General features: G+C 47.7%; 1 protein-coding gene across 1 annotated transcript; it reads left to right on the top strand.

Moving 5' to 3' along the window:
• Positions 1-6,204: 6,204 nt before the first annotated feature.
• CGCS363_v011619 (Bloom syndrome protein-like protein) lies at positions 6,205-11,215 on the top strand (the record flags this gene model as incomplete). The annotated part of the gene is made up of 2 exons (XM_036643468.1): positions 6,205-11,132; positions 11,209-11,215. The coding sequence occupies 2 exons, from the start codon at positions 6,205-6,207 to the stop codon at positions 11,213-11,215; spliced, it is 4,935 nt and encodes a 1,644-aa protein (XP_036490885.1).
• Between the last annotated feature and the right edge of the window lie 1,089 nt (positions 11,216-12,304).

Here is a 12,304-nt window from a genome sequence, read left to right as displayed (position 1 = left end):
AAGAAAATAAAATTAAGTAACTCTTAAAGTATTAAGAAATTAATATATTCTAAGATAAATAATAGCGCTATTTCTATAGCATTTTAGTAGATTAATAAAATTAAGATTATACTTTTTAACTATATATAGAAGATTATCTTACTTTATAAAATAACTATTAATAATACTAAACTTTCTTTTAGTTTTAATATTTCTATAATAAATATAAAGAATATATAGGAGATAAGTATAACTATTAATTCTACTTTAGAAAACTTAATAATAAACTTATTAAGAATATCTATACTATATATATTATAATTAAATAGAATATAATAGCTTTTAATAAAAGGATTACTACTTTTTAATTAAGCTTATAGTTCCCTATAAAATACTAATATAATAATAGTATAAAATAAGATAAATATTAGCATAATAAATACTAAGTTTACTATTAAGATAAAGCTTATATATAGAGAATTATAAAAAATAGACTAAAACCTCTATAAGTTAGAATCTATAAAAATAGCTTCATTAAGGTAATATAAGAAAGAAAATAAATTACTTACTTAGGATAATTAGAGTAGTTAAAAAACTAAATTTACTTACTAATAATAAATTATAATAAATAATAGAGAAAAGATCTATCTATTAGATATTATAAAAATATAAAAAGAACTTAAAACTTAAAGTTACTATTAATAAATAAATAATATTTATACTAATTAATAGTAGAGCTAAAGTAAATTTTATTACCTCTTAAGTTATTAATAAGTTAAAAGTATAATAAAGAGGAAAAGAATAATTATACTTCTTATATATAGTAGAAAGAGAAGAATTTAAGTATAAAAGAGGTACTATCTATAATAAAACTACACTCTTTAAGATAAATTACTTAGATTAAAAAGAAAGAATTTAGTTTAATATTACTAATATAAAGATATATAATATAATATTAAGATTACTTTAGTTATAAATAAATAACTTATAGATAGACTAAAATAAAAGCTAACTCTAATAAGATTATAATAGTTTAATTATTAAGTAGCTTTATAGAAAGTAGGTTTTAAATAAACTAATATAGTAAGAAATAGTAAAATAGTATATCTACTATTTTAAGGTAAAAAAAGCTATATTATAATAATTAATAATAGAGGATTTTAAGAATAATCTACTTCTATTTATCCTAAAAAAATATAGAGTTTATAAGAAACTTTTTATAGCTAAGTTAGAAATTAAACTACTTAAATATATAAACTTTAACTATAAAATCCTTTTTAAAGAAGGAAAAGAACTATAATTTAATAAAATTTATAGCTTTAACTTAATAGAAATAGAAGCTTTAGATAAATACTTTAAAGAAAACTTTAAGAAAGGTTATATCTAACTCTTAACCTTACTAATAGAAAGTTTAATCCTAATAGTTAGGAGTCTAATCCCTAAACTAAATTTAGTTTGATAATTAGTTAGGATTAGTCGAAAAAATCTGCGCACAGTCCTAGTTTCTTATTAGAAAAGGTATAATACTAAAAAAATAGTTCGCCTATAGTAAAAATAGTCCTTAAGATATATTTCCTTCTTATAAGTAACCTTATCTATAATTATATATTTATTTCTTAACTTAAATTATATAATCTAGTATAGTAACTAGATTCCTACTTTAGAAATAGTTATAATACTCCTTTAGCTTAAGTATTAATAAGTTATTATATACCTGTATAATAGCTTTAAATATATATATTTATATTTATAATACTTCTAATTATATAAACTTTAGTACTTAACGTCTTAATATCTATAATATATACTTTTAGAGAGCTTTAGCTATATTATAACTATAAACTATATCTTTTATTATTTTTTCTAGATTTTTTCTATTTATCTTATAATTAATATTATATAAACTAAACTAATATAATAAGTTTAATATACTTATATAGAGATTACTTATTTAAACTCCTCTATAGGTATTTATAAAACCTATTAATTACACTATAATCTTATAATCCTTATTCCCTTATATTCTCTAGGTATATCTAACTAATAGTTATAATATTATTTAACTTATACTAAAACCTATATAATTATTTTTAGTGTTATAATTAAGTTATTATTTTTATTAGCTAACCTATATATATAGTCTCTATTTTAGATCTAAATTATTATACTAACCTAACTATAATCTTACTTTAGAAATCTATAACTTTAAACTTTATATTAAATAAACTATCTTAACTTCTATTATATTTATTTCCTCTATATAAAGTAATATATTCCTCTAATAAAGATATAATCTTAATTCTATATTAGTATTCACTTTTTTTATTAGTAATATTAAGTATCTCTTCCTAAATCTATATATTAATATCACTATAATAAGTACCTTAGAGGGGATACTAAAGTATAGCTAAGGTTATCTATAGAAGTATCTATTAAAGCTTAAAGATATACTTTAGTTAAAATATAGATATAGTTAGCTTTAAAAGTATCCTCTACTAGAGTAAACTAGTTATTATCTGAAGTTCTAATATAGTTAGTTATAAAAGCCTTAGCTTAGTCCTCTTATTATAACCTTATTACCTAGATAAAAACTACTTCTTAGAGTTTTATTAGATCTATTTTTCTCCCCCTCTTATTATATTTATTACTTATCTCTTAATTATATCTATCTAAAATATTTTTTTTTTTTCTCACTTAAACTTAAAACGCCTATTAATAGTGTATAAAATAGTATTAATATAAACTTTAGCTTTAGTTTATTATTTTTAAAAGATATCTCTAATCTAACCCCTATAGGTTTTATATCTCTTACTATTAGTATAAGTCTTACTATTTTGCTATTTATTTTATCTTATCTTATTAATAAGATATCTTTATTAATAATCCTTTATATTTACCTACTATTTAAGGATAGTAAAGCTCTAACATACTGGCAACGACGGCTTCAAGTAGAAGCCGTTGAAATCCTCACCAAAAAATAAGTGGGTCCGTGCAGACAGGGGGTAGAAGCCGTTGTTTTCCAGTAGTGAAGAAGCCGTTGAGATTTCCCGCAGTAAAATACACAAAAGTAGGATGCAATGAAAGCTTGAATGAAGGCAATTATAACCATCTAGTTCTCAGTTCGATAATCAGCAAGGTGAGTCTAGAAATCGATGAATAGCGTAGTTGATGTTTTCGTGATGCGGTCCCAAACCCCACATTAACTAGCCAATCACATAACAGGGATATCAGCCAGGCCAGAAAGCCCGACCGACTGATGGAACGCAGTCAGGGAGGAAAGTAGATCAAGGAGAAAGTATACGGAATTAAGGGGCAGGAAGGTAAGGTTATAAAGAGAGGACAGGAGGAATCATTTAATAGTAGTAGACCAAAGCAAGCCATCCGTATAGGTAAACATGGAGCCATTCGTCCACAACGCGCAGTATTCCATTCTGATATGCACATCATGTCAGTATGCAGTAGTAGCGAACGAAGTCACAGCACATCTGCGGAACCACCATCGGTCAATCACCGCCAAGGCCAGGGGAAAAGTGGCTAAATCGGTCAGCAACATTCCCAGCATCATCCGCAGCCAGGCCGATTTGCAGTCGTTCCAATACCCAGACCCCACGGTTGAGCCAATTGCTGATATTGCACCACCCCGGGCGGACGGTTTACGTTGCCACGCGTGCCGTTATATTTGCCGCCGCGTGCGAAATATGCAGGAGCATTGTCGGGTAGAACACAGATGGGAGAATGATTGGCACAAGGGGGGTGATGTTCGCAAGAAAGCCACCGCAGTCAGGGATTTGCCGTGGACGACAGGGGTGCCGTGCCAGCGGTTTTTCTTAACACGGGCCGCGAGCGGATGGTTCGAGGTGGCCCAGGGACAGATAGCCGACGAGTCTCTGCAAGGCGCTCCGAGTAGAAGCCCGGCTCAACAGGCGGTGGACCGCGTTCGAGATCTCCGGAAAGTCCAAGCAGAACGTGTGAAGACGAGTCACGATGAGCTGATCCGCGTCGCCAACGAAAGACTCGAGCCCAGCCCGTGGCTGGCCCGTGTAGGATGGGCGGTGCACTAACATACTGGCAACGACGGCTTCAAGTAGAAGCCGTTGAAATCCTCACCAAAAAATAAGTGGGTCCGTGCAGACAGGGGGTAGAAGCCGTTGTTTTCCAGTAGTGAAGAAGCCGTTGAGATTTCCCGCAGTAAAATACACAAAAGTAGGATGCAATGAAAGCTTGAATGAAGGCAATTATAACCATCTAGTTCTCAGTTCGATAATCAGCAAGGTGAGTCTAGAAATCGATGAATAGCGTAGTTGATGTTTTCGTGATGCGGTCCCAAACCCCACATTAACTAGCCAATCACATAACAGGGATATCAGCCAGGCCAGAAAGCCCGACCGACTGATGGAACGCAGTCAGGGAGGAAAGTAGATCAAGGAGAAAGTATACGGAATTAAGGGGCAGGAAGGTAAGGTTATAAAGAGAGGACAGGAGGAATCATTTAATAGTAGTAGACCAAAGCAAGCCATCCGTATAGGTAAACATGGAGCCATTCGTCCACAACGCGCAGTATTCCATTCTAACATACTGGCAACGACGGCTTCAAGTAGAAGCCGTTGAAATCCTCACCAAAAAATAAGTGGGTCCGTGCAGACAGGGGGTAGAAGCCGTTGTTTTCCAGTAGTGAAGAAGCCGTTGAGATTTCCCGCAGTAAAATACACAAAAGTAGGATGCAATGAAAGCTTGAATGAAGGCAATTATAACCATCTAGTTCTCAGTTCGATAATCAGCAAGGTGAGTCTAGAAATCGATGAATAGCGTAGTTGATGTTTTCGTGATGCGGTCCCAAACCCCACATTAACTAGCCAATCACATAACAGGGATATCAGCCAGGCCAGAAAGCCCGACCGACTGATGGAACGCAGTCAGGGAGGAAAGTAGATCAAGGAGAAAGTATACGGAATTAAGGGGCAGGAAGGTAAGGTTATAAAGAGAGGACAGGAGGAATCATTTAATAGTAGTAGACCAAAGCAAGCCATCCGTATAGGTAAACATGGAGCCATTCGTCCACAACGCGCAGTATTCCATTCTGATATGCACATCATGTCAGTATGCAGTAGTAGCGAACGAAGTCACAGCACATCTGCGGAACCACCATCGGTCAATCACCGCCAAGGCCAGGGGAAAAGTGGCTAAATCGGTCAGCAACATTCCCAGCATCATCCGCAGCCAGGCCGATTTGCAGTCGTTCCAATACCCAGACCCCACGGTTGAGCCAATTGCTGATATTGCACCACCCCGGGCGGACGGTTTACGTTGCCACGCGTGCCGTTATATTTGCCGCCGCGTGCGAAATATGCAGGAGCATTGTCGGGTAGAACACAGATGGGAGAATGATTGGCACAAGGGGGGTGATGTTCGCAAGAAAGCCACCGCAGTCAGGGATTTGCCGTGGACGACAGGGGTGCCGTGCCAGCGGTTTTTCTTAACACGGGCCGCGAGCGGATGGTTCGAGGTGGCCCAGGGACAGATAGCCGACGAGTCTCTGCAAGGCGCTCCGAGTAGAAGCCCGGCTCAACAGGCGGTGGACCGCGTTCGAGATCTCCGGAAAGTCCAAGCAGAACGTGTGAAGACGAGTCACGATGAGCTGATCCGCGTCGCCAACGAAAGACTCGAGCCCAGCCCGTGGCTGGCCCGTGTAGGATGGGCGGTGCACTTAAAAGGGCTCAGTGCCAGCGCACTCTAACATCACGTCCACGATGGCTAACATCACGTCCACGATGGCTGACGTCGGAAGCCATTGAACGCCCCACCATGGAATTAGGTGGGTCCGTTGAGACAAGGGCGGAAACCGTTGTTCACAGCAAGGTGGAAGCCGTTGAGATTTTCCGTAGTAAAATAGGTAAAAGTAGCATGCAATTAAAGCCACAATCGGTATAATTATAGGAACCCAGTTCTCAGTGTTTTATTCCGTGATATGAGTCCAGAAATAGGTGAATAGGGTAGTAGATGTTTTTGTGATGTCGTCCGAATCCCCGCATTAACCAGCCAATTATATAACAGGACCATCAGCCAGGCCAGAAAGCCCGACCGAGCGATGGAACGTAGGCAGGGAGGAAAGTAGATCAAGGAGAAAGTATATGGAATTAAGGGGCAGGAAGGTGAGTTTATAAAGAGAGGACAGGAGGAACCAGTCATAAACAGTAGATAGAAGAAAGTAACCAATACATGCCAAAGATGGAGCCATTCGTCCACAACACGCAGTATTCCATTTTGATATGCACATTATGTCAGTACGCCGTATTAGCCAACGAAGCCACGGCGCATTTGCGGAATAACCATCGGTCAATCCCCGCCGAGGCCAGGAGCAAGGTCGCCGGATTAGTCGGCGATATTCCCGGCATCATCCGCAGCCAGGCCGATTTGCAGTCGTTTCAATACCCAGACCCCACGGTCGAGCCAGTTGCCCATATCGCACCGCCCCGGGCGGACGGTTTGCGTTGCCACGCATGCCGTTATGTGTGCCGCCGCGTGCGAAACATGCAGGAGCATTGCCGGGCAGAACACCGGTGGGCGAATGATTGGCAGAAGGGGGGCAATGTGCGCAAGAAAGCCACGGCAGTCAGAGATTTGCCGTGGACAACAGGCGTGCCATGCCAGCGTTTTTTTTTAACACGGGCCGCAAGCGGATGGTTCGAGGTCGGGCGGGGGTTAGGGGTGGCCGTTCAAAGCGAGCCATCGGGGCCGGGGACGGACGACACGGCGTGGTTCGTCACGTTGCACGAGAACCAAGAGAAGCGGTTCGAGGCCGACGCGCGCGAGGAGGTCAGTACAGTGGACGAAAAGTTGGAGCCGAACGGGTGGTTGTACCGCGTCGGGTGGACGAGGGATTTGGAAGGGTTGAACAAGACGCAGTTACAGGAGGCCACGCGACCAATTGAGGATGGCGAGGAGACGTTAGAGGCCATATGGGCCGTGTTCAACAGCGTCGCCGACAAGGCATGCGCAACAGCAGCACCGCACAAGGTCGGGCACGACGTGTTGTTCGAGGCGGAGCGGAAGGAGATCGGCCAGAAGCCGGTGCGGCCATTCGACAACCGCATGGAGGACGACACGTGGCAGCGGTACAAGGAGGTTTGGCGTAAGATGGTGAGCATATGGTTCCGCATGGACGAGTGGCCGGAGCGCGAGCGGCCGCCGTATCGGTTCACCATGCGTCAGGGGTCGTTGTGGGATGCGTTCACCAGCCGTGTCGAGGCGGATGTCGGCAGCAGGCAGGCCGCGCAGGCGGAGGAGGTCGAGAGGATGTGTTTGGACGCCATCATCGCCATCATCGAGGACCCGTACAAGCAGAGCCAAAAGGAGAGCGCGATGATCGGCGCGTTGGCGGTGTTGGGCATCCGCGAGGACGGCGGGTGGCACCAGGCGACGGAGTACACGACGAATTATTCAGCCGTGATCAAGGTGGCCAAGATGTTCGTCGTGTACCAGGCGTGGTTGGAGCGGAAGGACGAGGTGGTGGCGTTGACGGCGACCAAAGGGGCCGAGGCGGCGTACGAAGAGGCCAGCAGCGTGTTCCATTTGGTGCGCGACAAGGTGCGGCGGTTCATGACGCGGATGCCCGGGCGGCCGGACGACGAGCCCAGGGCGATGAATTGGATTTACGACGCGCGCACGTACGGGATGCATATCCGGTTTAACACGGTGGCGCCGGGGATGGTGGATTGGAGCGGCGACCGGATATCGTTCCGGCGGGTGCGGGTGCGGGTGTGCGAGTTGGCCGAGATGTTCCACGGGGTAGCGCAGGAGGCGCGGACGTTGTTGGCGCAGTTGGCGGTGGTGGACGGGGATGGGGATAGGGATAATGATCCCGACAGGGACGGGCACGGCGATGGGTACGGAGGCCGATCAGCGTTAGCAGCAGCGTTGCCCGCCATCAGGTGGGACAGCATGCACGACGACCACAGCCAGGACCGGCCGGGGTATTCGTTTTTACACGACGACCGCAACGAGGCGTGGGTGGGCAAGGGGAAGGGGTGGATCGCACGGCGCATCGCAGAGTCGGAGGCACGGCGGCGGGCGTGGTTAGACCCAACGCGAGGGGCGGCGGCGGCGGCAGTGGCAGCAGCAGCAGCAGCAGCAGCAGGACAGGCGGAGGAGGTCACGTCCAACCGCAGCGATAGCCACCACCCATACCGCGAGAGGACGGTGCAGGCATACAGACAGGCGTTGGAATCGTTCCGGGAGCGGTTGTGGATGTTGATGCACATGGTGGCAGGGCAGCCGGCGCGGGCGCCCGAGTTAGCAGGCATCAGACACAGCAACACGGCCAACGGCGGGGTCAGGAACGTGTTCGCACACGACGGCATGATATGTTTCGTCACGTCGTACCACAAGAATTACCGCCAGACGGGGACGGCCAAGGTGATACACCGGTATTTGCCGCGCGAGGTCGGCGAGTTGTTGGTGTGGTATTTATGGTTAGTGTTGCCGTTTTGGCAGCAGGTAGGAGGCATCATCCATCAGACGGACCGGAAGAGCGCATTTTTATGGGCGGACGACGTGGTTGTAAGGGGCAGGGCGGCGGGCGAGGCGAGCCGTGATAACACCAGGGGCGACGAGCGCCGCAATAACACCAAGGACAACGACGCCCGTGACAACACCGAGGACGACGACGCCCGTGACAACACCATCACAGACGAGAGCGCCAACGCCACCCCCGGCCGGGCGCCGTGGACGGACGAACGGTTGTGGACGTCAGACAAGGCAAGGCGGATCATGCAGCAGCACAGCGAGCGGTTGGTCGGCAGCAAGATCAACATCAGCGGGTGGCGGCACATGGCCGTCGCCATCGCCAACCGGTATTTGAACGAGGCGTTCGGACGGGCAGACGACAAAAACAACGACAACGACGACAACGACGACGACATAGGCGTCGAGGACAGCGCATTGGATTTGCAGGCCGGGCACGGCACGCACGTGGCGGGGATGATATACGGGCGGTTGTACCAGGAGGCACCGTTCGGCACGGCGGCGTTGCGGGACAGGTTCCGGGCCGTCAGCCGGCAGTGGCACCGGTTGTTGGGGTTCGGGGCGGAGGACCGGGGCGGCGGGGCACCCACCAAGCGGCGGCGGACGGCGACGACGGCGGCGGACGAGGAGTTCGAAGGGCAGCGGCGGCGGCGGTTCACGCGGTTGCAGTTAGCCAACGCCGGCGGGCAGTTGCGGCAGATGATGGGGGACCCGCGGGCGGCGTTCCGCGGCCAGCAGGAGCGGGTCATCCGGTCGATCATGCGCGGGGACGACCCGATCGTGCAGGTGACGGGCACGGGCGGCGGCAAGAGTTTGTCGTTCATGTTGCCGGCGTATTGCGCACCGGACGGGGTGACGATCGTCGTGACGCCGTTGGTGGCGTTGCGCACCGACATGGACGCGCGGTGTTCGAGGTCGGGGTTGGCGTCGACAACGTGGCGCGGCGGCGGGCGGGCCAACACGGCCGCAGCAACGGTGGTGTTCGTGACGCCCGAGTCGGCCGTCACGCAGGGATTCCGGGATTTCGTCGGGCGGTTGCAGCGGCGGCAGCAGTTGGACCGGGTGGTGTTGGACGAGTGCCACGTCGTGTTGGATGGGTCGAGGGGGTTCCGGCCGGCGTTGCGGGCGTTGGGGCGGACGGTGCAGGAGTTCGGGGCGCAGTTGGTGTGTTTGACGGCGACGTTGCCGCCGGCGGAGGAGCGGGAGTTTTTCGCCGTGACGGGGATCCGGCAGGAGCGGGTGCGGGTGTTCCGCGAGGCGACGACGCGGAGGAATATCGAGTATGGGGTTGTTGTCGTTGCGTTAGGGTCAGGGGGTGGGGGTCGTGGTCGTGGTCGTGGTGCGGCAAGCCACAGGCGCCGGGCAGAGTCAGGGTTAGGGTTAGGGTCAGGTCGGGAGGGTGAGGACGGCGAGTTGAGCGCCGTCGAGGAGCGCGGTTGCCAGGAGGTCAGGGATTGGTTGCGGCAGCAGCCACGCGGCAAGGCGGTGGTGTACAGCAGCACGATCGAGGGCGTCGAGCGGATGGCCGAGGCGTTGGGGTGCGCAGCGTTCCACAGCAGCATCGGCAGCACGGAGGACAAGGCGTCGAGGTTGGAGGCGTGGAGGATGGGCGACGGCGCCGATGGGGGCGTCATCGTGGCGACGAACGCGTTGGGGTTAGGCATCGACGTGCCGGACGTGCGGTTGGTGGTCCACGCGGGCATGCCGCGGCGGTTGCGGGATTTCGTCCAGGAGAGCGGGCGTGCCGGGCGAGACGGCCAGCCAAGCCGGTCGGTTGTTATATGCAGTAGGGCAGCCGTGGAGGAGAAGGAGAAGGAGAAGCAGAAGGAGAAGGAGGCAGGGGAGGCAGAGAAAGATGGGAGGGCAGCCGGAGGGGGATGGGAGGTGTCAACAAGGACATACATCAGGGGAGAGGTATGCCGGCGGATTGTGTTAGACGAGGTCATGGACGGGCGGGTGGACCGTCCAGGGTGCGAGGAGGGCGAAGAGGCATGCGACATATGCCGGCAGAGGGCGTCGGAGGTGATGTGGGTAGACGACGGGGATGGAGATATGGATAGGGACAAGGACGGGGATAGAGAGGGACATGGAGCCAGAGAAGACGAAGAGATCAGGGCCGCGTTCGAGACCAGTCAGCAAGCCAGGCAGTTCCGCCAGTGGCAGGCCAGGGCAGAGCGTTCAGGGTTAGGGGAGGAGGGGGAGACGTTCAAGCAGCAGTTGGCGCGGTGGGCGGGACGGTGCACGTATTGCGGGATACGCCGGAGAGAGAGCGACGGGCACACGTTAGACGATTGCCCAGGCCGCGGGGAGCAGGCGTGGGGGTGGACGGCGCAGTACAGGAGGCAGATGGAAGAGGCCATGTTCGACGGACGGATGATGGAGAATTTCAGCAGTTGTTTCCATTGCGGATTGCCGCAGGGTTGGTGTCGGCGATGGGAGCCGTTGGGCGAGGACGGCGGGCGGTTCACGGAGGTCGAGGGCGGTTCATGCCAGTACCAAGGGTTGATGGTTACGATGTTCGCCGTCGCAACGATCGGTGTGGGGTCGAGGGTGTACGAGGAGACGGTGAGGGCGATGCGCAGAGCGGACGGGTTAGAGGAGTGGGCATCGAGCGAGAAGGAGGTATATAAGTGGTTAGGGCAGATGATCCAATGGGGAGGGGTGCAGTCAAGCAAGTTGTGCCGGTTGACAAGCCAGTTGTGGCAGAAGGCAGTAGAGGGCGTAGCAGAGGGGTGATCAGGCAGGGCAAGGCGGGGCGAGTAGGGGCCGTACATAGGAGTACGACAGTTTAGGGTAGGGAGTAGGGAAGTATAGTAGTAAAGGATAATAGAAAACAGAGCATCAGATGTTTTTTCACACAGAAAGATTTAATAGCACAAGAGAGCAGGAGGTGGAAGATGACAAAGAGTAACAGAGGGGATGAATCATGAGCAAGGAGCAAGAAGGGGGGAATACAAGGAGCAGCAAAAGGTATAGGCAACAGTGGAAGGATGGAAAGAGCAGAGAAAGGGGCCGGAGAGAAGGGAAAAAAAAGAAGTAAAAAGGGGATGTAAGAGCGTGAATATAATACAGATGTAGTGTTAAAGATTTCAGGGCCAGTTTTAGGGTTAGATAGCATAGCAGAACAAAAGGGCAGAACAGTAAGAGGTTCGTTAACAAAGGCGAATTAGTAAGAGTATAGGAGTTATAATAAAGCAGATTCGGGGGCAAGCAGAGGGAAAGAGAATAGTATTAAGATAATAGGAAAGAGTAAAAGATTTGTTATAGAAAGAGAGCAGAGTACACCGAGAAAAATTACAGCCAAAAAGGGGTAGCAAGGTCAGCAAGAGAGGGGGAATTAAAGAATCACATACCAAAGATAGCAGATTTATACAGTAGACAGTAGTTAAAGATAAAGGGAGGTAGAAAGAAAGTAGACAGAGAGAAATAGAAATACAAACAGATAGAAGACCAAGGGGGGAAAAGTAAAAAAACGGATTTCAGTAAAAGAGAGGGAGGGAGATTCATTTAGCAGCCCATAGAGGTAGAGTATAGGGGAGCCAGGGTTAGTACACAGTAAAGGTCAGAGATAGGTTAAAGAGAAGGATTAAGGTCAGAGTAGGAATCAAAGTCAGGAATACAGCAAACAGAAGGGTCAAGAATAGGGCAGAAATAGAAGTCAGCAATAAAGCAAAGTTCAGGAGGGATAGAGTTAAGAAACAGATAATAGAGGGGACATACAATTAGCAAGCAACAAGAAAGGGGGGATCCAAGGAGCAGAGGAAAGTAGAGGCAAGAAGGGTAAAGTATAGAGAGGAGAGAAGGG

This window comes from Colletotrichum siamense, assembly GCF_013390195.1.
Source record: "Colletotrichum siamense strain Cg363 chromosome Unknown KSG_Cg363_contig08, whole genome shotgun sequence".
Lineage (NCBI taxonomy): Eukaryota > Fungi > Ascomycota > Sordariomycetes > Glomerellales > Glomerellaceae > Colletotrichum > Colletotrichum siamense.
The sequence above is the reverse complement of the archived record's forward strand: the minus strand, read 5'-3'. Positions and strand labels throughout refer to the sequence as shown.